General features: G+C 41.0%; 1 protein-coding gene across 1 annotated transcript in view; it reads right to left on the bottom strand.

The window, feature by feature from the left end:
• LNX2 (ligand of numb-protein X 2) overlaps nucleotides 1–24,430 on the bottom strand; it is an 87,537-nt gene that overhangs the window by 41,217 nt on the left and 21,890 nt on the right. Inside the window, exon 2 of the mRNA XM_065901640.1 lies at nucleotides 1,114–1,631. Within this exon, the coding sequence (XP_065757712.1) occupies nucleotides 1,114–1,520 (407 nt within the window). The 5' untranslated portion in view covers nucleotides 1,521–1,631. The remainder of the gene's footprint in view (nucleotides 1–1,113; nucleotides 1,632–24,430) is intronic.

Below are 24,430 nucleotides of genomic sequence, written 5' to 3'. Positions count from 1 at the left end.
CAAAGTGTATAAACAATTTTAAAGAACAAGTCTTTTATTAAGGTCAAATGATAAAAACTCACTAAACAATCAGCAGAACAGATTACTTCACCCCTTAAAAAGCCTTTGTTAGTAGAACAAAAACCCCTACTAAAATGTTTCCAACCTCTAGTTCTTGTCCAGTCTAGTTCCTGAACATAGAATTTTATAAGATTTTAAGGAATGAAATCATGGATAAGAGGCAGACCTCATTTTATCGCATGTCCTTTACTGTGCTTCAAAGATACTCCATTTTTACAAATTGTGGCAGTCCTGTGTGTCATCAGATGATGGCCATTTCTTTCCTAGCAGTAAAGGATTTTCAATCAAGGTGGGTACATTTTTACCTAATGCTGTTGAACCCTTCCTAGAGCACAGCACAGTGTAAACATAACTTTCATAAGCGCTCGGAAACCAAAAAGTTCCTGTGACCCACTGATGTTCGCTTTGTGGCGGTGGTCCGGAACCCAACCCGCAACGTCTCTGAGGTGTGCCTGTGCCCATTTCCATGTTGTAGCAATGTCGTCATTTTTAACAGCTGCATAGTATCCTGATGCACTGATGTACCACTGTTAAATAATTAGCTTGACCCCAATTTACTGAACTCTGCACAAGGTTGCAATGAACATCTTTATATACAATGTTCCCTCCTTTTGGATTATGTCTCTAGGATGAAGCTAGGGAAGATGATACTAACAGTCAGTTCCAGTTTTGAAACAAACTGTGAAACTGCCTTGCATATCCTGCTACCCATGTGACTATAACAACTTCATATTATACCACCAAAAACACTGATAGGGGGACTTCTCTGGTGGTCCAGTGGCTAAAACTCTGAGCTCCCAATGCAGGGGGCCTGGGTTTGATCCCTGGTCAGGGAACTAGATCCCACATGCTACAACTAAGAGTTGCAATGGATACAACGTGGCCACAACTAAGGTCCAACACAGCCAAATAAATAATATTAAAAAAAAAATACTGATAGGTATAAAACGATACTTTCTGTCTGTAGGTTTTATATTCATGTTTCCGATTTTTGTCTGCTTGAGCAGCCTTTCCACAAAGCCTGGAGCCACGCTCTCCCTTTCTCTTGCTCACCTGTTCTTAAGATGGCCTTCCAGGTCACAGCGCTGCATCACGTCATGGCACACTGAAGAAAATGGACACGAAACCAACAATTTGTCCAGGAGTTTATGAACCAGAATGCTAGACTTCTTACACGACTTAAAGTGGAGTCTCTTCCGGTCCAGCGGACAGAAATCCTTCTCCTGTAGGAAGTTTCTGAGGCACTTGCAGCAGAAAGTATGTCCGCAGGGGGTGTCCAGCGGCTGCAGCAGAGGCTGAAGGCAGATATGGCAGACCAGGTCGTCATCCACTTCATCCTGGTAATTGTACAGGTGGTTTTCCCGAGTCCAGTGCTGCTGGCCACATTCGAAACACAAAGGATTGAAGGAGGAGGACGAGGTCTGTTCCACAGACCCCATCTCATCACTTGTGGTTCCCATTATGAATCAACCACAGTTTTGTATCTTCATATGCTGGACTTCCACCAAAGGTTTGGTTTCCTTTACAAGTCAGTGATGCTGTCCTTTAAAACCCAGGCCTGGTTTTCTAGACTAGACAAAGCAAAATAACCAAAAAAGTAATTAATAATAAACATAGATTAAAAGGATCAACATAATATTAGCAGTTAACATTTTAATAAAAATTTTACTAAAAAAAGTTTAGTAAAAAATTAAAATTTAGGTCATGTAATAAATCAGTCATAAAAACATTAAAAAAAAGAAATTAACTAATTTGCTTGTTGGCTAAGAAGAATGACTTGCCAAGTTATTGGTAAGAAAAGAATTCAGGATTAAAAGCAGAAAAGTCATATTTATACATGGTGTAATACAGGAATCACATGTTCTACTGACTGAAATCACTCAAGACTTCACTGTTTAATGGTAGTTTTAATGTCAATTAATCTGTAGAGTATGCTAACAGTGCAAATTGAGATATATTATATGTAATATGTTTGCATTTGCCATCCCAAGTCATAGCTCCCTGTTTCTGATGGATTTTTACACATTTATAGTGCCATCCCAAAGATGGTGTCTTTGGAAGGATAAGTCAGTATCTGTGGAAAAAATGACCTTTGCTCTACACTGTTTAGGAAAAAATGGATTTCAAAATACGTATGTATGATTAGAATATTCTCTCTCTGATACAGATTTTGTCTGTATTGGTAGACACGGCATATATAAATGACATCTCGGCAAACTCCATAAACTTCAATACTGTTATATGCCATTAGGAGAAAAAAAAACTGCTATAATTCAATTACACAGATAAGGCACATTATAAATGTCAATCTCAGCTCATATTATTCCACACACCCACTGGTTCTGGCTTACTCAGTGCAGGTGTGTGTGTGTACACATGTATGTGTCGCCTCTGAGACTGCAGCCCACTCCAGTGCAGGGCCGGCCGAGAAGGTTCCATACCTCTTGCTACTACAAGACTAGGGGTTAAAAGTTCACCGTCAAAGGCAGTAGCTGTTATTCTGAATATTTACAGACCCTGGTGCTAAACATGCCAAACATGAACAGGGAGAGAGGGGATGTAGGGAGAGGATGGTTAATAAAGCCCAGTGTGAAAACTAAAGGCATTAAAACTTCTAAGCAAGTTGTGCATAGGACACTGTGGGAACACACAGAAAGTGGAGGAGAACTGGCATCTAACTCAGTTTGGCTTTGTGGCTGCTGGATGGTGGCAGGAATCAGTGGCCAGAGGAGAAAATGGACAAGGGCAGCTCAGCTAAGTCACACCTGGACTGGCATGGCAATTTGGGCACATAAGCAGGTGAAACGGCAAAGGCAAGAAAGGAACTCAGGGTGGGGCAGTCCTGAAACCTGGGGTCCAGTACCAGATGAGAAAGAGCAGACAGCATGTAATGCTGCTGGCATTTGTCTCTGTGATAATTCCCCCCCGATCATCCATATATATGTACATATTAACATATATATATATATGCTATTAGATTTCTTTGTGGAGTATTTATCAGAAAAACAATATTAACATTTTAAGAGATTTAACAAGAACTGCCATGAACTATGGGGGGATGGAACAAGATTCAGTTGGCATAGCTGACTCAGATCAACTGTGTTTTCAAGAGCAATTTAATAAAATAATAATAGTAGCATGTGATCTTAAAACAACCAGGACAGCATTAAGACAGCAAACACTTCTCATATTCTGTAACTCATGGACCTTATTCTGCGCACCATAACTTTTATCAGTACAAGGTATGTAAGATTGTGGAGAGAAACAAAATTTATCTCAGGCAAACAGACTACTTCAACGTAAGCATTTTAATACAGGATGTCCAGACTCTTGTTTCCTACTCAATTAGCAAGAAAATTCATATATCCCTTGCTCTTCTTGGTTTGTGATAGCATTCATACTAATTTTTTCTCAAGAAAATAAACTGCAATTCTGACCTCCCACATAATGACTAAGGAAGCATTTCTCTTAAGACACTTATATTTTAGTTATTTGCTAAATCTCTAAATAACTTTTGGTTCTTTATTTTTATTTTATTACAAAACCTTTTCATGAGGAAAAATAACACGTTCCCATTTAAAATTCCAAATAACAATTGCATCATCACAGCCAGCTCCGAAATGCCTCCATGATACCATGACACGAATGTTAATTGAAAATATATCACAGGTAAATCACTAACATGCTCATATAAATATGGATTAGAGAGTGAGAAGACCACAGACCCTAGAAAATTAAGAGTACATATACCCTGGAGCCAGCCTTCGAGGGGTTCAAACCCTTGTTCAGTCACTTACCAGCCCCGTGGCCTGACTAGATTTCTCTGTGGCTGTTTCCCGCTCACAAGAAAATGAGGTTAGTGACGGTGCCGATCTCAGAAGGGGTGATACGAAGAACAAACAGGCACATAACAGGTGCTGTAGAGATATGAGCTCTTACTACTATTAAAGATAAAGGAATAAACGTTCAGACAGATTTTATGATTTGCCCAAAGCCACACAACTTACAAATACTTAGTAAGAGAGAAAGAAGATAAATCAAGTTCCTTCTTGTTTCAAAATAACCCAATAGTAATTGGCTACCACCAGTGGCTCCGTGGTAAAGAATCTGCCTGCAATGCAGGAGATGTGGGTTCAATCCCTAGGTGGGAAGATTCCCTGGAAGAGGAAATGGCAACCCACTCCAGTCTTCTTGCCTGGAGAATCCCATGGACAGAGGAGCCTGGTGGACTACAGCTCATAGCATTGCAAAGAGATAGACTTAGCAACTGAACAATGTTAAGTAATTACATGAAAGAGGAAAGGTATCTCATGAAAGTCTTAGTGTATGAATTTTGTGAAGACGAGGGAGCCTGAGCCTGCTTTTCCAACCCCCAGCCCAACTCTTCTCCTTGCAGCCCAGGACTTAATTCTACTTTGGGAGCAAGTCCATGATAATGGCTCTCATGGAGTTTCACACCACCATCCCTCACTAACTGTGAGCTCCTCACGACCTGGGCCTCCCACAGGGGTGAGGCTCCGTAAATGTGAGTTACCAACTGAGTAACAAAATGTTTGCTCACTCCTGCTAATCAGGCGGTTATAAATACACATAAACATAAGGAGGATATGCCCATGTTTAATTTTGATTTCAGATATTCTATGAGCAGAATCTGAAGTATTAAAATACAAGTCAAATATTAGTTTTAAATACTCTCCAAAATATAATGACAAAATGTTGCAAAATGTGTATCTTCACAAGCTACATTATTTGTATCTAGTATTCTAGGAACACAGTAAGCAGAGATCAGTCAGTTCAGTTCAGTCACTTAGTCACTTCCGACTCTTTGCGACCCCATGGACTGCAGCATGTCAGGCTTCCCTGTCCATCACCAACTCCCGGAGTTCACCCAAACTCATGTCCATTGAGTCGGTGATGCCATCCAACCATCTCATCCTCTGTTGTCCCCTTCTCCTCCTGCCCTCAATCTTTTCCAGCATCAGGGTCTTTTCAAATGAGTCAGCTCTTCGCATCAGGTAGCCAAAGTATTGGAGTTGCAGCTTCAACATCAGTCCTTCCAATGAACACCCAGGACTGATCTCCTTTAGGAAGGACTGGTTGGATCCCCTTGCAGTCCAAGGGACTCTCAAGAGTCTTCTCCAACACCACAGTTCAATTCTTTGGTGCTCAGCTTTCTTCATAGTTCAACTCTCACATCCATACAGGACCACTGGAAAAACCATAGCCTTGACTAGACAGATCTTTGTTGACAAAGTAATGTCCCTGCTTTTTAATATGCTGTCTAGGTTGGTCATAACTTTCCTTCTAAGGAGTAAGAGTCTTTTAATTTCATGGCTGCAATCACCATCTGCAGTGAATTTGGAGCCCCCAAAAATAAAGTCAGCCAGTGTTTCCACTGTTTCGCCATCTATTTGCCATGAAGTGATGGGACCAGATGCCATGATCTTAGTTTTCTGAATGTTGAGCTTTAAGCCAACTTTTTCACTCTCCTCTTTCATCAAGAGGCTCTTTAGTTCTTCTTTACTTTCTGCCATAAGGGTGGTGTCATCTGCGTATCTGAGGTTATTGATATTTCTCCCAGCAATCCTGATGCCAGCCTGTGCTTCCTTCAGCCCAACATTTGTCATGATGTACTCTGCATATAAGTTAAATAAGCAGGGTGACAATATACAGCCTTGACATACTCCTTTTCCTATTTGGAACCAGTCTGCTGTTCCATGACCAGTTCTGACTGCATACAGATTTCTCAAGAGGCAGGTCAGGCGCTCTGGTATTCCCATCTCTTTCAGAATTTTTCACAGTTTATTGTGATCCACACAGTCAAAGGCGTTGGCATACTCAATACAGCAGAAGTAGATGTTTTTCTGGAATTCTTTTGATTTTTCGATGATCCAGTGATGTTGGCAATTTGATCCATGAACAGTATGAAAAGGCAAAAAGACAGGACACTGAGAGATGAACCTCCCAGATCGGTAGGTGCCCAATACGCTACTGGAGATCAGTGGAGAAATAACTCCAGAAAAAATGAAGGGATGGAGCCAAAGCAAAAACACCACCCAGCTGTGGATGAGACTGCTAATAGAAGCAAGGTCTGATGCTTTAAAGAGCAATATTGCATAGGAACCTGGAATGTTAGGTCAATGAATCAAGGCAAATTGGAAGTGCCAAACAGGAGACGGCAAGAGTGAACATCAGCATTCTAGGAATCCTCGAACTAAAATCGACTGGAACGGGAGTTCAGATGACCATTATATCTACCGTGGGCAGGGATCTCTTAGAAGAAATGGAGTAGCCACCACAGTCAACAAGAGTCTCCAAAATGCAGTACTTAGATGCAATCTCAAAAACGACAGAATGATCTCTGTTTGTTTCCAAGGCAAACCATTCAATATCACCGTAATCCAAGTCTATGCCCCAACCAGTAACACTGAAGAAGCTGAAGTTGAATGCTTCTATGAAGACCTACAAGACCTTTTAGAACTAACACCCTAAAAAGATGTCCTTTTCATTATAGGGGAATGGAATGCAAAAGTAGGAAGTCAAGAAACACCTAGAGTAACAGGCAAATTTGGCCTTGGAGTACAGAATGAAGCAGGGCAAAAGCTAATAGAGTTTTGCCAAGAGAACTCACTGGTCATAGCAAACACCCTCTTCCAACAACTCAAGAGAAGACAACACATGGACATCACCAGATGGCCAACACCAAAATCAGATTGATTATATTCTTTGCAGTAAACAGATGGATGCTATTAAACTGGCTGGGAATATTACAACACATTTAAACAGCAGTAGAGAGGAAGTTATAAGACTGTTTACCACCCAACTCCAGTCACTATTAACATGATTGCTCTTCCCGGTTTATGAGACAAGACTATCCTGGTACTCTTAGAAATTCAGATGGAAGGTAGTTTTCAGTTAATCTCCACACTCCCAAACTATGTTATTCAGATCATCTCTCTTACTGTTACTTTTCATTCAGGCTGAAAGGGTCCTCATTCGCCCCAACCTGGGAGATCCAGTCCAGGATAAAAGATGATAAGCTAAGGGTTAGCACCAAAGTATGGTTGGGGTGGGTCGGGGTGGGGGTGGGACAGGACCCAACACATCACTGGTTCCTCTGACTCATCTGAGAAAACCTCTCCTCTCTAAGTCTTAGCTCTGCCTCTACCTCCTGTCAGATCCCATCAGGCTCCTTCTTGTTCTCAGGACCACCGCCTTACCTCCTGTTCCTGCTGTTCCATACACACAGCTTTCTCTTAGCAGTTACTACCTTTGCATGCTTGTTTATCTGTCTTTGGGCTTCCCTGGTGACTCAGATGGTAAAGAATCTGCCTGCAATGCAGGAGACCAGAGTCAGGAAGATCCCCTGGAGGAGGAAATGACAACCCACTTCAGTATTCTTGCCTGGAAAATCCCATGAACAGAGAAGCCTGGCAGACTACGGTCCATGGGGCCGCAAACAGTCAGACACAACTGAGTAACTAACACTTTCACACTTTTAGCTGTCTTCTCATCTCTTGGAGGGTAAAGACAGTATCTACTTTCTCTCTTGCATTCCCACGGGTTAGCACATACTATGCAATAAAAAAACTGAGACTGAGCCTGAAGTGCAGTCCTGAGACATATTACTTAACTCTGTAAATATATGAGAAAACCTTGTACACTAACCTGTGGTACTGCAAGTAGTCAATACACAGGACCCTGCACTATGACCATAAACACACCAGGAGTAAGATATTACTAGATATTACTTCCTTTAATCTTCAAAAGTCTGAGGAAAAATTGCCTCTTTTTTTTGGCTTGATGATATCAATACCAGAAAATTTTCTTGTATTGTATATGTTACATATGAGCTTTCACAGCTACCTTTGTATAAACCAGCGGCTGTCAACCTTTTACACCTAAGGATCCCTTTATCCACGCTGGACAAGTCTGGCTATTTAAAAACAAAAACAAAAAACAAAACTACCATGCAATCCAGCAACTGCACTCCTGGGCATTTATCTCAAAGAAATGAAAACTTATGTTCGCACAAAAGCGGGTTCAGCCTTATCTGTAATAGAACCAATTCAGAAACCACCCAGGTGTTCCTCAACAGGTGACACACCACTGCTTTACTCAGCAGTAAAGAAGAAGGAACTACTGACGTGCACACCAGTCCGGATGGACCTTAGAGAATTATGCTGAGTAAGGAACCTGATCCGAAAAGGTTGCATGGTGTATTATTATTCCATGTATATAATATTCTTGAAATGACAATGCAAGTTAATTGTTTACATTTATTCATCTGTTAATAAAACAATAAGCCCATTTTTACACATTTTTATGAAAAATAACTTTTTTTCAAAATTAAAGAACACAGTGAGGGGAGGCCCTGTTTAATCAGCATGTATTTTGCTTATCTGGAGTCTTGGGTCTGTTTCTTTCAATCTGCTGTGAATTCACCTGTCAAGTTTCCTCTGGAAACTCTACTGGACCCTCATGAGAGAGAGTGAGAGTGAAAAGGGAAGGAAACATCTTAGTGTTCCTAGGAAAACAGTTTTGACCTTGTGGACCTGCTGAACACAGGGCGTCCTGGGTCACATGTGGACACGTAGCAGAGAGCACTGAAGGGTTCTGACACCCTCTTCTATAAGAAGAGGTTCCAGTTGGCAACCAACACAACTTTTTCAAAAGACAAAAACTGAAAAAGGCAAGATGTGGAGGTAAGCGCATGCTGGAGAAGTCTGCCTGTCCTGGAATGGAGCTCTCTCCCCCAGAGCCTTCTACTCTAAAAACATGTCTCTGGATATTTCCCTGTACGTACGGAATACTTAGCAAATTCTATGAGACCCTTACTGAAAGTCTATTCTTCAATTAATTAAAATTTATTTCCTGCTCCAAGACATGAGGAAAAACTCAAACACCAGTTTCCAACAATTCCACATCTATAATTTATAATTCTCTCATTGTCTAAATAAGTGATTCAGCACACTCAGCGATATGCCTCCTTTTTCCTTTTTATGAAGTAGAAATATCTGAAAAAACATTTTAAAATTCTTAAGATGCTACTTGTAGTTAGATGTATCCTATTTAGTAAGCTAGAAAATTAATAAGCTAAGAAAAAAATGCTGGAGGCTATGAAACTTAGGCTCTGAATTCCATGCCAGCTGGGTAATTAGGTCACTATACAATTCATTTTCATTCGCCACATGTTTATCCAGAGTCTACTAGGTGCTGGTATTACAGAGATATTCTGGTATCTTGGCTTCTTGTCTGTGTACTACCAGCTATGCATAAAGAGTAACTGACCATACACATACACACACGCATGGAGTTTAAATCTAGCTCCATCATTCTTATGATTTTATATCTTTTTATACACAATAAAATACTTACTGATACATTGTATATCTTCTGGTCCTGACAACTGTTATTGCTCTTTGATAACTTTAATAGTCTCTTAAGTATTTTATGAAAAGGAGGTTAAATTGTGACTGCCAAAGACGGCAAATTTCAAACATCCTTCTGCCTTTAGTTCTTCTAATTTTGAACCACTAAGCTACAATGAAAACTTTTTTTTCTAATGCAAAAACCAAACCGATTACACAATTCCTGTAGGCTCAGAGAGTTATACTTCTAAAAATTATACTAAATGTTACCTTAGAGTAATTTTAAAACAGAATTGACATAAAACTATTTCAAAAAGGAAACACACCATTATGGAACACTAAACATTTCCATACAGGAAAGACACACTCCCACAGCACGTGACAGCTTCGCAGCAGAGATCAGCACCAGCCGACCAGGATGGTCGCCTAACATCTTAAAGACATCACAAATTCAGGAGAGTCACACACTATAGAAATGACATGGGTGGGGGTGTATGAGGGGAAGCAGTTTGCATAGGTTTAGCTTTATTGCATGTGATGTTTACCAGCTGGATATAGTTTATACTTCTTTATTATGACATTCAAAATCACTGTGGATGGTGACTAGTCACCAAATTAAAAGACGCTTGCTCCTAGGATACGACAAACCTAGACAGCACGTTAAATCACTTTGCTGTTAAAGGTCCATAAGGTCAAAGCTATGGTTTTTCCAGTAATCATGTCTGGATATTAGAGTTAGTCCATAAAGAAGGCTGAGCACTGAAGAACTGATGCTTTAAAACTGTGGTGTTGGAGAAGACTCTTGAAAGTCCCTCGAACTGCAAGGAGATCCAACCAGTCCATCCTAAAGGAGATCAGTCCTGGGTGTTCATTGGAAGGACTGATGTTGAAGCTGCAACTCCAATACTTTGACCACCTGATGCGAAGAGCTGACTCATTTGAAAAGACCCTGATGCTGGGGAAGACTGAGGGCAGAAGAGAAGGGGATGACAGAGGATAAAATGGTTAGATAGCATCACTGACTGAATAGACATGAATTTGAACAAAGTCCAGGAGGCAGTGAAGGACAGGAAGCCTGGTGTGCTGCAGTCCATGGGGTTGCAAAGAGTCAGACATAACTGAGCAAATGAACAACAATATGACATTCAAAGGCAAATGTTCTGATTTTAATAAATTAAATGATTTTCTTCTAAAGGGTGAAAACTTTCAAACATTTATCTTCTTGCACACTAAGTTTAGAAAACATTTGTTTTCAAGTGATTGATAAAATTCTTATTTTCCAGGTCTTTTCAATTTCTAATTTCTGTAAGTGTAGATCAGAATTCCTCCACTAACTCCATGATCCAAGGAAGCCAAGGGCATCAGAAAGAGTACTGCTGTAGGTTCAAAATCTGGCTCCACCCACCAATCACTAGCAACGTGACACCATAAAGTGGCAGATCAATTAGAAGTTTATAAACCTCAACTTCCTAATGTTAGAAATAGTATCTTGCTTACGGCACAGGATTACTCTGAGACTAAAAATGTTAAACAGCCAGAAAACCCTCTCACAGACCACAAGGCACTGTAACACAAACTTCTGAGTAGATTAAGGCCTGTAAGGGACAACGCAGATAAGAGCAGACAGCTGGCTGCTGGGTGGCCCAGGCTCCTTCCACTAGACTGGTCACAGGAGGCGAGTATCTGATGCTCAGCTCTGAGACCAGCAGCCAGGCTGTCCCGCTCATGCCTTCTGCTCTCTAGCCTTCCCCTCTCTCTCCCTACAGACCAGTGGGCCACACCAGACAGACTCTAGGTTACCTACAGGTCCCTCATTCCATGATTCCAGAAATGTGCTTGAGCACACATTTGTTCCCAAAGGGCCAACATTTTTCTTTACTATTATCCAGTGCTGTAATTACTATAAAGATGACTTAAATCCAAAGCTTACCAGGAGAGGTTTTTTTTGAGTTTCTTTTTTGTTTTTGATTTTGATTTTTATAGTATCTCCTTATCTCCTGACCTCAAAGTTTCTCTTTTTGCAGATAAGTCTATGTACAAGAAAGGAGGGCTAGATATAGAACTCTCCCAATGTTTATAGATATCTAAATATATAGATATCTCCTTATGTTTATTATGGTGCTACAACGTCCGATACTATAGTGCTGTAAGACAAAAGTAACTTCTTCCTGGCTCACAGAAAAATGCCATTTAGGAGATGCAGGTACATCTATCTGAAGGACTAATACAGTTAGCTTGCCCTTTTTTTTTTTTTTTTTTAAGACAAACATAGGTAATTGTCAGTAGTTTAAACAGATGATTTTAGATGGTAGATTTTGCTCCAGAGTTAATCTTATATTTTTCCATTAAAGAAACATCCGCAGCTACAGAAAAAGGACAAACTCTTCAGCCTTACTTCCTTCAATAAATGCAAAGAAATCAGCAGGACACTTAGTCCTCTGTGATCAAGCCCACACAATAAAATAAATGAAGAGGAACTAAATCACAGTCAGGATAGGTTCTACGGTGGTGTTATTACTAATAATTAAGATTCCCAGTTTTCATTATCTTAACTGTGAGCAAGATATAAGAAATTTAAATGCTCCAGCTTTCTAAGCTCACTTAGGGACATTGATAATTAAAAGAATAGATACTATTTAATATGCTCAGTTTGTCCCAGTTATCCAGTTATAATTCAATACATGTAAGAATGATCAGCTCCAGGCCAGACTGGTCCAGACTCTGGACCAGACTCAAAGGACCATCACTGAGTGGCCAGATCTGGTACTCTCTCAGGACCAGGTGACATGCCATGGTGTCAGGCGCAGGGACCACAGCCTTGCTGGACTTGGTGTGTGTCCAGAATGACTATCATGTGTTCCCGAAGGTCGTTCTAAATGATTAAAATGAGTTCTTTGAGTTAAACACAGTTCTAATACTGAGAAAAATCAAAAGGGATATCTTCATGTGATGAGAGTCGTGGTCCAGGCTCAGCTGTGTCACAGATAAAACCACCCTCCAAAGTACAACTGCCTACGTCCTATGACAGGAAATGTCTGTGCTATAAAGCCAGAAACTGTTAAGGGGCTGTGCTGTGTTAGGATGATCAACAATGCACCCTAAATTACATTAGTTTCCCAAGTTTCAGAAACAGAGTCAAACAAAATCCCAGGTTTTACACGTTATGTGGTTATTAGCTGCCTCTCTGACATTTCCAGTAGGAAACTTTAACAAACAAAATATTCAAAAGCAAACTAATTACTCACCTCCATCTCCCTAACCTTCAATCCCAACCTCCTTTTCAATCTCCCATCCTCCCTCCTTTCCACCCCTCCATCCATCTGTCTGTCTGTCCAGGAGTTACCAAGAATCTTCTATGAGCCAGGCACTGTTCTAGGGCCAGGCATTCAGCCCTGAACAAAAACAAAAATCCCTTCCCTTGTGAAGTTTACATCCTGGGTGGGGGCTGGGGAGAAGACAGACAACACACACAAAATGAATAAAATATTGGGAGAAGGAGGGCTTTTTAAACAGGGTGATCAGGGAAAAACTCACTATGAAGGTGACACCTGAGTTAACACCACAAGGATGTAACTAGAAAGCCACATAGTTAATATCTGGTATAGAATATTTGTTACAGACATAAACATTCTACACCAGATATTAACTACGTGGCTTGTTAATAGTAAGGATAAAGGCCCCGAGCTGACAAGGTGCCTGGTATGTCCAGGGAAGTCAGGAGGCCTGTGTGGATGAGAGACACAAGCAGAGAGAAGGAAATGCAGCAGACCCTGACACAGGCTCACTTTTGCTTTTCCTTTGGGTTAAGATCCTCACAGGATCGCTCTGGTTGCTACACTGAGAATAATCTGAAAGGACCAGAGGCAGAAGCAAGCAGGAACCTACTAAAATACTCTAAGTAAGAGATGACAGTGGACTGAACCAGGGTGCACACAGTAGAGAGTGGGAAGTGACCCAATTCTGGATTTACTTTGAAGGCAGATTGCTATGATTTGCTGATGAATAAAACGTGTGTGTGGGCTGCTGGCGGCAGAAGTCAAGGACGACGCCAAGGCTTTCAGCCTGAACTGGAAAGACAGAATTAATACATCTGACATGGGAAAGTCTGTAAAAGAGTAGGTTTAATGGGTATGTCCAAATTCAAACAGGTTCTATTAGAAATGCCTGTTAGACCTCTAAGTAGACTCACAGAGAAGGCAGTTAAGTACACTAGTCTAGTTCAAGCGAGAGGACTGGGCTGGTGATATAAATTTAGGAAGCATCAGTGTGTAGATGGTACAGAAAGCCATTCAACTGGGAAAGATCACCAATGAGAAGTGGATTAGTGTAAGAGATGGGGCCTGAGGACTGAGCCATGGAGCATGTTCCGTATGGTGAGGCCTGGGAGAGAGGGAGGGACCAAGCCGAGCAGGAGTGGTTAGTGCAGAAGATCGGGAGAGCGTGGTGCTGACCAAATGGACAAAGTATTTCAAGGAGGATGGAAAGATTAGCTGTGTCAGATGTGGGAGGCAAGTAAAATAAGATTAGGACTGAGAATTAATCAAGCATGGGATTTAGTAACACAGCATTCACCAGTGACCTCGACAGGGGTTTGGTGGACCAAGCATTTCCCAGAAACGCTTCCTGGGAAAGAGTTCAAGAGACCACCTGCAAGAGAGGGATGAGAGCACCAACAACCCTTTTGAGAAACTGTGCAATATGGAAAGGGAAATTCTGTATTCTGGGAGGAACTGAGACTCTACCGGGGATCCCCTCAACAGTTAACAAAGACATACAAGTTCATTATTTGTATCTACACATCCCTAGTTACTTCCTTCTTGGGTCAGACTTCTCCCTCTGCTGTCTAAAGGCTAATTTCTCCTTCATTTGGGCTCAGTATTCCATTCGTTTTGGCAACCTTTGTCACTTAGTTCATCTTCTTCAACCTCCTCTAATTTTTTCCCTTCCACATAAAAGAAGTTTATGTTTCAATAACTTGAACAATGAAAACAAAATATTCCCCTACAGTTACTACCCTTTCCCCCAGCTTCATTTCACCTCCAATATTTCTGAAATACACGACCATGTTTGCAGTCTCCATTTCCTAATCCAAAGGGCCTCTACCCGCTCCGACTGCTGAGGCTGGTTCCATGCATGGTCATCATGACTGGCTGCCAACTCTCAAGGGTCACCTCCCAGTTCTGAATCGTACTTGCTCTCTCTGCACCATCACTCATTTCCCTTTCCTTGAAACTCTTTGCTCCCCTGTCTAAATTATGCCACTCTGCTCTGGTTTTCTTACTACCTATCAATCTTTTAAGATAGTTGTCTGATTTTTACTCTTTTAGGCAAACTCTAAAAAATTTAAATTGTTGGGCCAAGAGAAAAAGTCTTCTGATTCACTTCATTAAACTGCTCTCCAACATGGTGAACAAAATTTTGATTCCTACTAGCAGTGCTAGTATGCTAACTTCTCCCAAACTCTTCTTTTCAGTTTTCAGTTCAGTTGCTCAGTCGTGTCCAATTCTTTGTGACCCCACGAACCACAGCACACCAGGCCTCTCTGTCCATCACCAACTGCCAACTCCCAGAGTTTACTCAAACTCATGTCCACTGAGTTGGTTATATAATCCAACCATCTCATCCTCTGTCTTCTCCTTCTCCTCCTGCCCTCAATCTTTCCCAGCATCAGGGTCTTTGCAAATGAGTCAGCTCTTTGCATCAGGTGGCCAAAATATTGGAGTTGCAGCTTCAACATCAGTCCTTCCAATGAACACCCAGGACTGATTTCCTTTAAGATGGACTGGTTGGATCTCCTTGCAGTCCAAGGGACTCTCAACAGTTTTCTAATCCTGGTTAACTTTATTTTTTAAATGTTTATAAATCTGACAGTTGAAAATACAAAATAACATCTCATTTTTTCTTTAATTAGCATCTCTGAGTCTAGTTAAATTTATGATTATTATACTTATTTCTCTATGAAGTGCCTCTATATCCTTGGCCTCATTTTTTTTCCTATTGAATACTGGTGTTTTTCTCAATTGATATGAACAATATATTAAGATAACAACCCTTTATCACATTATTATAACTACTTTTCCTCCTGTTTGCTTTTAGTTGTCTCCAGGCATAAGAAGTGGTCAATTTTAATGTAATTGAATGCATTCATTTTCCTCTTTAAAAATTCCTTCACTACTCTTAACTCCTCCTCTATAACAAGATGAGGGCTTCCCTGGGGATCAGTGGTAAGGAATCTACCTGCCAGTGCAGGAGATGCAGGAGACTCAGGTTTGATCTTAGGGTCAGGAAGATCCCCTGGAGGAGGAAATGGCAACCCACTCCAGTATTCTTGCCTGGGAAATCACATGGACAGAGGAGCCTGACGGGCTACAGTCCGTGGGGTCACAGAGTTGGATACAACTGTGTGAGTGAGCACACATGCACATATAACAAGATGAGATGAAGATTTCCCTCTATATTCTTCATTTGAATAGTTTATTTAAAAACATAACACTCAATTCAACTGGAATGCAGTATGAAAACAGATTTTTTTCTCCCAATAGATAAGTAACTATCCTAATTCTAGTATATCTAACTCACGCTTATGTTCAAAAGCCGTATCATTACTTCTCCCTAACTGATCCAATTACTGTGGTTGCTAATAACCCCTCTAGACTCCTAGTATCCTGTAACTGGGGCCAGGGAATCCGGGGTCTCTCTCACGCACTGCCTCATCCCCTCCCTCTCCGCCCGCCGCCCCCCAACTGGTCACCAGGTTCCTATCGATTCCACCTCCAGAATGTGTTACCCCAGCCTCTTCTCCCCTGCTCCCCACCACTGCTCTGTTATCCACTGCACTGGCTCCCTGAGCCGTCACTCAAGGTTGTGCAGGCTCCTTCCTCTCCCATCATCCTTTACGACACTTGCATCCAACCACCAGTGATATTACTATCCCTACTGAGTACTATCATGGAGCTCCAACTGCTTCTACAAATTGAAAGCCGAAGTATCAACCTGGTGCCTACGCCCTCGGGATCTGGCTCTTGTAGTTTCATCTCCTGACACAATTCCACACATTCTGTGCAGGGATGAACCAAATGACCCCTGCCCTCAGCATGCTGGTCCCTGCCTGGAATGTCCTTGCCTGCCTTGCTGGTCTGCAGAACTCCATGCATTTAAGGGCCAGCTCAAGAGACCCTTGGCTACGAAGCTCTTCCTGACCCACCAGAACATAATTACGTCAGTGCGTCATTACTACAGTCACCGTGTTCTTCCTCACTGCTGGGGTGAGCAAGCACTTGCTTGCATGGGTCTTCCCTACAGACCAAGTGTCCCTTTAAAGACAGCAATCAGACATGTATATACTGCTGTATTTAAAACACATAACCAACAAGGATCTACTATATAGCACAGGGAACTCTGCCCAGTATCCTGTAATAACCTAAATGGGAAAAAAATTAGAAAAAGAATAGATACACGTATAGATATAACTGAATCACTACACTGTACACTCCAAACTAACACAACGTTGTTAAACAACTACACTCCAATAAAACGTAAAGTAAAGTGAAAGTGAAGTCTCTCAGTCGTGTCTGACTCTTTGTGGTCCCGTGGACTATAAGCTATCACGCTCCTCCGTCCATGGATTTTCCAGGCAAGAGTACTCGAGTGGGTTGCCATTTCCTTCTCCAGAGGATCTTCCCAACCCAGAGATTGAACCCAGGTCTCCTGCATTGTAGGCAGACACTTTACCATCTGAGCCACCAGGGAAGTCCATAAAACACAAAAATTAAAAAAAAAGAAAAGAAACAAGAATCAAGCCTCATCTCTATAACCCTGGCATTTGGATCACTCCTGACAGACATAGTATGTGGTTAATCTCAAGAAACTCAGAGGGGATGAATGAACAAATTTCCTCAAATGTCACCTGCCCCACCAAATCCTGATTCTTCTCTGGAATTTTTATTTCCACTGTGTCTGTCCTAATTCAGGTTCCTATGACTTCTTGACTATTTCCTGCCTGTCTGTCCTTTCACCTCTCCATTACTAAGGTGATCTCTTACACAACTATGACTCTATCATTCCCCTCCAGAAAAAAAATCTGATTCTAGGAGAGAGATCAGGGGTTCCCTCATAGCTCAGTTGGTAAAGAATCCACCTGAAATGCAGGAGACCCTGGTTCGATTCCTGGATGGGGAAGATTCACTGGAGAAGGGACAGGCTACCCACTCCAGTATTCTTGGGCTTCCCTGATGGCTCAGCTGATCAAGAATCTGCCTGCAATGTGGGAGACCTGGATTTGATTCCTGGGTTGGGAAGATCCCCTGGAGAAGGGAAAGGCTACCCACTCCAGTATTCTGGCCTGGAGAATTCCACGGACTTTACAGTCCATGGGGTCGCAAAGAGTCGGACACAACTGAGCAACTTTCACTTTCAGAGGAGTGATCAGGCATCTTAACAGGAGCTGTCCGTCTCTGTTACCCCACATGTGTGCTCTAGCTGGGTGCTGCTGCAAACCATTCCCTGATCACATGCCTCACCCCATTATGCTCCCAGCAACTAGGGAGCTGGGAGCTCCTCTCTGACAGGACGGGTTCTTCCTGCTGTGGTTCCCTCCTATCTCCCTCAATCCCCTCCTCTGTGACTGTGGCCCTCTCCACACCCCACACCACACTCCCTTCACCAATTTCTCAAGGCCTCCTTTGTCTTATATGCATACTTCCTTATCTTCTTAAATAGAAAAGAGTGAAGAGAGTAGACATAACTTTTTATCTAACAATTCATTACCATAAACGATGCTATAAATAAGTCAATTTTAGTTTTTCAGTTTTCTGCCACGCCCCTCAATGTTTGTCCTCACACAAATACACCCCCCAAACTCGCCATCTATTACTACTAGTCTGTTCTAGGCTGGGCATTCAGATACCCCAACCCATCAGGAACCATGCGTTAAAAAGCAGCCAGTGGTGAGGTCTGGGAAAGGAACAGAGTTCGTGGCTTCAGTGCCGCAAACTGGACACACACCTCTATTTACAGCTCTGCTGTCTCTTCCCTCACTCTGTCCACTGCCTAAGTGGGTCACTCACAGACCAAGATGTCAACTTTCAAATTTACTGTGAGACAGGTAAGTACCAAACCAAGAGGCTGAACAAATCATGTTCTCACTTGCTGGTGAGCCCCTTACTCTCAATTATATCTATAACTGTTTGATGGTCTTTGCCACTGCAGAGTCACCATTCATTGCCTCAACCTACTTTTATAGTATTTTACACTTTACAGATTTTACCTGTGAGATTTACCATTTCATATACAACATAAGGTGAGAGATTACAGGAAGAGGAAACTCGCTTCAAATCATACTGCAAAAAAGAGTTATAGAAAATGTTCCTATACAACATCTATTTTAAAACACAAGATGTAGATTCTTGTTAGGTTTTTCAGACAGTTCTCGAATTTGTCCTTAAGTATTAGGCTTTGTTGTTCTGATAAGGGCCTCCAGCTTTTAAGAAATGATAATAATTATCATTAAATATTTCAGTGGTTTTATCACTAACATTGAGATATTTAAACAAGGACAACCTAAGAAACAGATTCCATAATTCTTGACTGTTCTTAAATTTTAGCTCTAAATAAAAAATCTAATGGTCTTGTTGAAAAAACACTTCTTGAAATTTTAGAATTAAATTGTACATATAAAATAGCTATCTGACAGTCACTTACCACTCCTCCAAAATTTACATATTGTTGCTTCTTTCTTCAAATTTCTCTATTTAGAGAACTGAGGTAGGATTCTTTTTTTTTAACTTTAAAATATTTGTTGCTTAGTAGTCCAATATGAGAAACTGTTCTGTTTCTAGAAACAATCTGACTGAATCTGGATTAATTTATAAATGATTACACACACACACACACACACTTTAACACTTTTAGAGAAAAAAACTAATTGAGGATAGGTGTTCGACATAAGCTACTAAAACATGAATTAAGCACGACATTTTTCTGTAATTACTGGAATCTTATATCATTTCCCCTATGTATTAAATATATTCAGAATTCATTATAACACTTCAAAATGCATCTTCACTCTTAAGAATGCCTATAGTCTTGACCAGCAAGAAACCTAGTTTGCAACAAACAAAAAATATTCATATTTCCTAGGTCTTTACTTAAGAAATACATAAGTTCAAAAATTGTACTTTCCTTAAAAAAAAAAAAAATCAAGCAATGGATTCACCTAAACACTTACTTCATACTACAAATCATCTCATTCAGATCATTTCCTGATGTTAAGCATGTCCTAACATGGTATAAATAGCTCAATACCATATGCTTAGTGCTTTCCTAGATGCTGACTGTGTCCTTTCAGCTATATTTTGCAGTGGCTGGAGAAGTACAAAAAGACCCATGAAAAGCACTGTGTGGTGGATGTATATGGTTGGGTCGATGTAGGGGAGTACAGTGCACCATATGTAAAATATTATTTAATTATATAACAGCTCATAGTTAGGCTGTGTACTATTTTTAAAGTAGATGAAATGCTATTAACTACTCAAATGTAAATAGAAAATACTAGCTGTAGTGTGCTTAATAATTGAAAAGGGCAATAGATGAGTCAGTCTTTACACAATATAATTCACAAGTGCTCAGACTATGAATATCAAATTTCAAAGTTAGAGGAGAAAATAAAAAGGCATAGCAATGATATTACTGAGTAGTGAATAATTGATTTTGTAGAACATTTTCCCTCAAACACTATCATCTTCTATTAACTACTCAGGCAACTGCCCCCCTTGTAAGGGGGTGGAGGTGGTTTAGTCACTAAGTCATGTCCAACTCTTGTGACCCCGTGGACTGGGAACCTACCAGGCTCCTTTGTCCATAGGATTCTCCAGGGAAGAATACTGGAGTGGGTTGCATTTCCTTCTCCAGAGGATCCTCCTGACCCAGGAATCGAACCCGGGTCTCCTGCATTGCAAGCAGATTCTTTACCAAGAGCTAGAATAGGGAATGATTACATTTATTGCTTAAAAATATTTACTTGAAGATTTTCAAGCCATCTATTATACCCATTTACATCAGTTAACTATAAATCATTGGCCAATTGGTCAAATAAAAAAAAAAATGAACTATGTTAGACTTTAATATATCCTTTCTATAATTTAAAACTCAGCATGTAGGACATTAAAAGCAGTACTGACTGAGATGTACATCACAGGTGACTGACTTTCTTATGTTTACCTATACGAAAATACACCTACATGTTTACCTATGTGAAAATATACCTATATTTTCAAAGTTTTCTAAGATGGCCAAGTGTAACTTGTACAATAAAAACTGTACAATAGGAAGCAATACATACTCCAAATTAATGGGGAAAAAAAAGTGTGAAACTGGTCAATGAAGAATGGAAAGAAAGAGCACCTGCACAGGGACAGGGGCAGACAGGTGTCCCTGGATTCCCAGCAAGTGAACAGCGGCCTGCAAGCCGACGGCAGGAGCACGATGCGGCTGGGGCAGGCGCCTGTTCAGTCTCTTCGGCAGGGTTATTTCCGTCAAACGCCAAACAGAAAATGTCTGCATTTAAACTCTCTCCAAAGCGGTAGGTTTCAGTAACATGTCACATGAGGTGTTTGTTACAAGAGGATGGGTTAGACCACAAAGACGATCTCAGAGGAAGGAAATCACAGAAAAAGGCCCTTTCCGACTCCAGGAAGCTCCTTATTCCCATAAGTGCTTTGTCCAGAAGTCCACACACTCGGAGGACACCACCCAAGTAGCCGGGCATGTGACTGTGACCAGAAGCCACCCCTCCCCACTTCCCCAGGAGAAGTAACTGTGGAGGTCCAGAATTAGGCCAAAAGCCCAAGACTGCTGTGACAAGAGCTCATTCAGTTGTATCTAGCCTTTTTACATAAAAAGGATTCACCCACGTTTGTGGAATTCTATTTGTGAAGACGTCTCTACTGAGAACTAAGGGTCCAATTTTGACCCTCTCCATGCCAATGAAAAGCATAATAGTCAAGAGACCACTTTTGATCAACTCAAAAGGGTCGAGCCCAGTTATCCTATACCCTTAAGATCTTATCCTCCAAACACTAACTTTTGAGCCTCTTTACATCTCAGATATAACTGCAACCACCTACTGTTACCATTCTTGCATCATTCCAGTCCACCCAGCAGTAACCCCAATCACCAACAGCCCAATGACATTAATTAATTCACACCCTCACAACAATTTCCACATTTCCAATAATGCTGCCTAACTACTTCTATTCCTATTCATTGGAAGGAATGATATTCATTGGAAGGACTGATGCTGAAGCTCCAATACTTTGGTCACCTGATGGGAAGAGCTGACTCACTGGAAAAGACCCTGATGTTGGGGAAGAGTGAAGGCAGAAGAAGAAGAGGGTGGCAGAAGATGAGATGGTTAGACAGCATCACCGACTCAGTAGACGTAACTTTGAGCAAACTCTGGGAGATAGTTAAGGACAGGAAAGCCTGGCGAGCTGCAGTCCATAAGATCACAGAGAGTCAGACATGACCTAGCAACTGAACTACTTATATTAAAAATATATATTATGTAAAGTATTAAAAGTATATATTACATTACCAATGATAACTTCCCTTAAGCATAAGAAAACCAGGTTTTCAAAGGTAAAGGTGTTAAAATGGTAGATGTCTATTTTATTTCAAGTTAAATAATTCTACCCATATACAGAAACAAGAAGAAAATTTCTGGCTTCTGAGAAATGTATTAGTCTTTCAAATTATCATCTCAGGATATTGCTTCTGAATGGATTGAGCATTTTGTGGCCACTGATGTTATACTTCAGTCAATTAAACTGCACCTAACAAATATTTGCTGGTGCCCAATCTGTGCTAGGCTGGGTACTTGGCAAATAAAATTGAATATCTATTTGTGATTCTATTAATCAAATAGCTTTTTAAGTCTCTATTTTCAACATATTGTGTATGTTTTACAGTAGTTGTCAAGAAAACTAACAGAATTGATCAAAATTGGAAATAACAAAAGAAAAGCTTCAGATTTATTTGTGGTTCTTACCAGATAAGTTACATGTACTTACATGTACATGCTTATCATTTTAATTCATTTCACTGGAGTATGGAAAATAGATAGACACTCAAGTTAAAATGGCTATAAAAAGAAAACCTTTGGTTTACAGAACAATCTTAGAACAAAGGTCAAATATTCATTAAATAAAAATATACTTTCAATTATATACTATTTATTATTACTTATAAATTGTGAGGATGCCTCAATCTACATGATTGAAGTTCTAGCACACAGAATTAAAGATTATCATTACACAACTCTCTACTTTTAACAAAGCTCGATCAACTCTATTTCTAAAAACAAACTCTAAAGGAAAAGACAGTGAGAAGGAAAGGATCTTATGAAGCTACATGAGACATCAGTTTCAGTTTGTCACTCAGTTGTGTCCGACTCTTTGCGACCCCATGAACCGCAGCATGCCAGGGCTCCCTGTCCATCACCAACTCCAGGAGTCTACCCAAACCATGTCCATTGAGTTGGTGATGTCATCCAGCCATGTCATCCCTCTGTCATCCCCTCCTCCTCCTGCCCCTAATCCCTCCCAGCATCAGGGTCTTTTCCAATGAGTCAACTCTTCGCATGAGGTGGCCAAAGTATTGGAGTTTCAGCTTCAACATCAGTCCTTCCAATGAATACCCAGGACTGATCTCCTTTAGGATGGACTGGTTGGATCTCCTTGCAGTCCAAGGGACTCTCAAGAGTCTTCTCCAACACCACAGTTCAAAAGCATCAATTCTTCAGCGCTCAGCTTTCTTTACCGTCCAACTCTCACATCCATACATGACCTGTGGAAAAACCATAGCCTTGACTAGATGGACCTTTGTTGACAAAGTAATGTCTCTGCTTTTTACTATGCTATCTAGGTTGGTCATAACTTTCCTTCCAAGAAGTAAGCGTCTTTTAATTTCATGGCTGCAATCACCATCGGCAGTTATTTTGGAGCCCAAAAAAATAAAGTCAGCCACTGTTTCCCCATCTATTTCCCGTGAAGTGATGGGACCAGATGCCATGATCTTAGTTTTCTGAATGCTGAGCTTTAAGCCAATTTTTTTCACTCTCCTCCTTCACTTTCATCAAGAGGCTTTTTAATTCCTCTTCACTTTCTGCCATAAGGGTGGTGTCGTCTGCGTATCTGAGGTTACTGATATTTCTCCTGGCAATCTTGATTCCAGCTTGTGTTTCTTCCAGCCCAGCGTTTCTCATGATGTACTCTGAATATATCATGATGGGCATTTGGTCCCATCCCTTCATGGGAAACAGATGGGAAAACAACGCAAACAGTGAAACAAACTGAAACTTTGGCCACCTCATGCGAAGAGTTGACTCATTGGAAAAGACCCTGATGCTGGGAGGGATTTGGGGGCAGGAGGAGAAGGGGACGACAGAGGATGAGATGGTTGGATGGCATCACCGCCTCGATGGACATGAGTTTGAGTGAACTCCAGGAGTTGGTGATGGGCAGGGAGGCCTGGAGTGCTGCAATTTATGGGGTCGGAAAGAGTCAGACACGATTGAGCGACTGAACTCTGCATTCAAGTTTAATAAGTAGGGTGACAATATACAGCCTGACGTACTCCTTTTCCTATTTGGAACCAATCTGTTGTTCCATGTCCAGTTCTGACTGTTGCTTCCTGACCTGCATACAGGTTTCTCAAGAGACAGGTCAGATGGTCTGGTATTCCCATCTCTTTTGGAATTTTCTACAGTTTACTGTGACCCACACAGTCAAAGGCTTTGGCATAGTCCGTAAAACAGAAATAGATGTTTTTCTGGAATTCTCTTGCTTTTTCGATGATCCAGCAGATGTTGGCAATTTGATCTCTGGTTCCTCTGTCTTTTCTAAAACCAGCTTGAACATCTGGCAGTTCATGGTTCACGTATGGCTGAAGTCCGGCTTGGAGAATTTTGAGCATTACACTTCACTAGCATGTGAGATGAGTGC

Source organism: Muntiacus reevesi, chromosome 11 (assembly GCF_963930625.1).
Source record: "Muntiacus reevesi chromosome 11, mMunRee1.1, whole genome shotgun sequence".
Classification (NCBI taxonomy): domain Eukaryota; kingdom Metazoa; phylum Chordata; class Mammalia; order Artiodactyla; family Cervidae; genus Muntiacus; species Muntiacus reevesi.
Note: the sequence above shows the minus strand (reverse complement) of the source record. Positions and strands in the feature narration are given on the sequence as shown.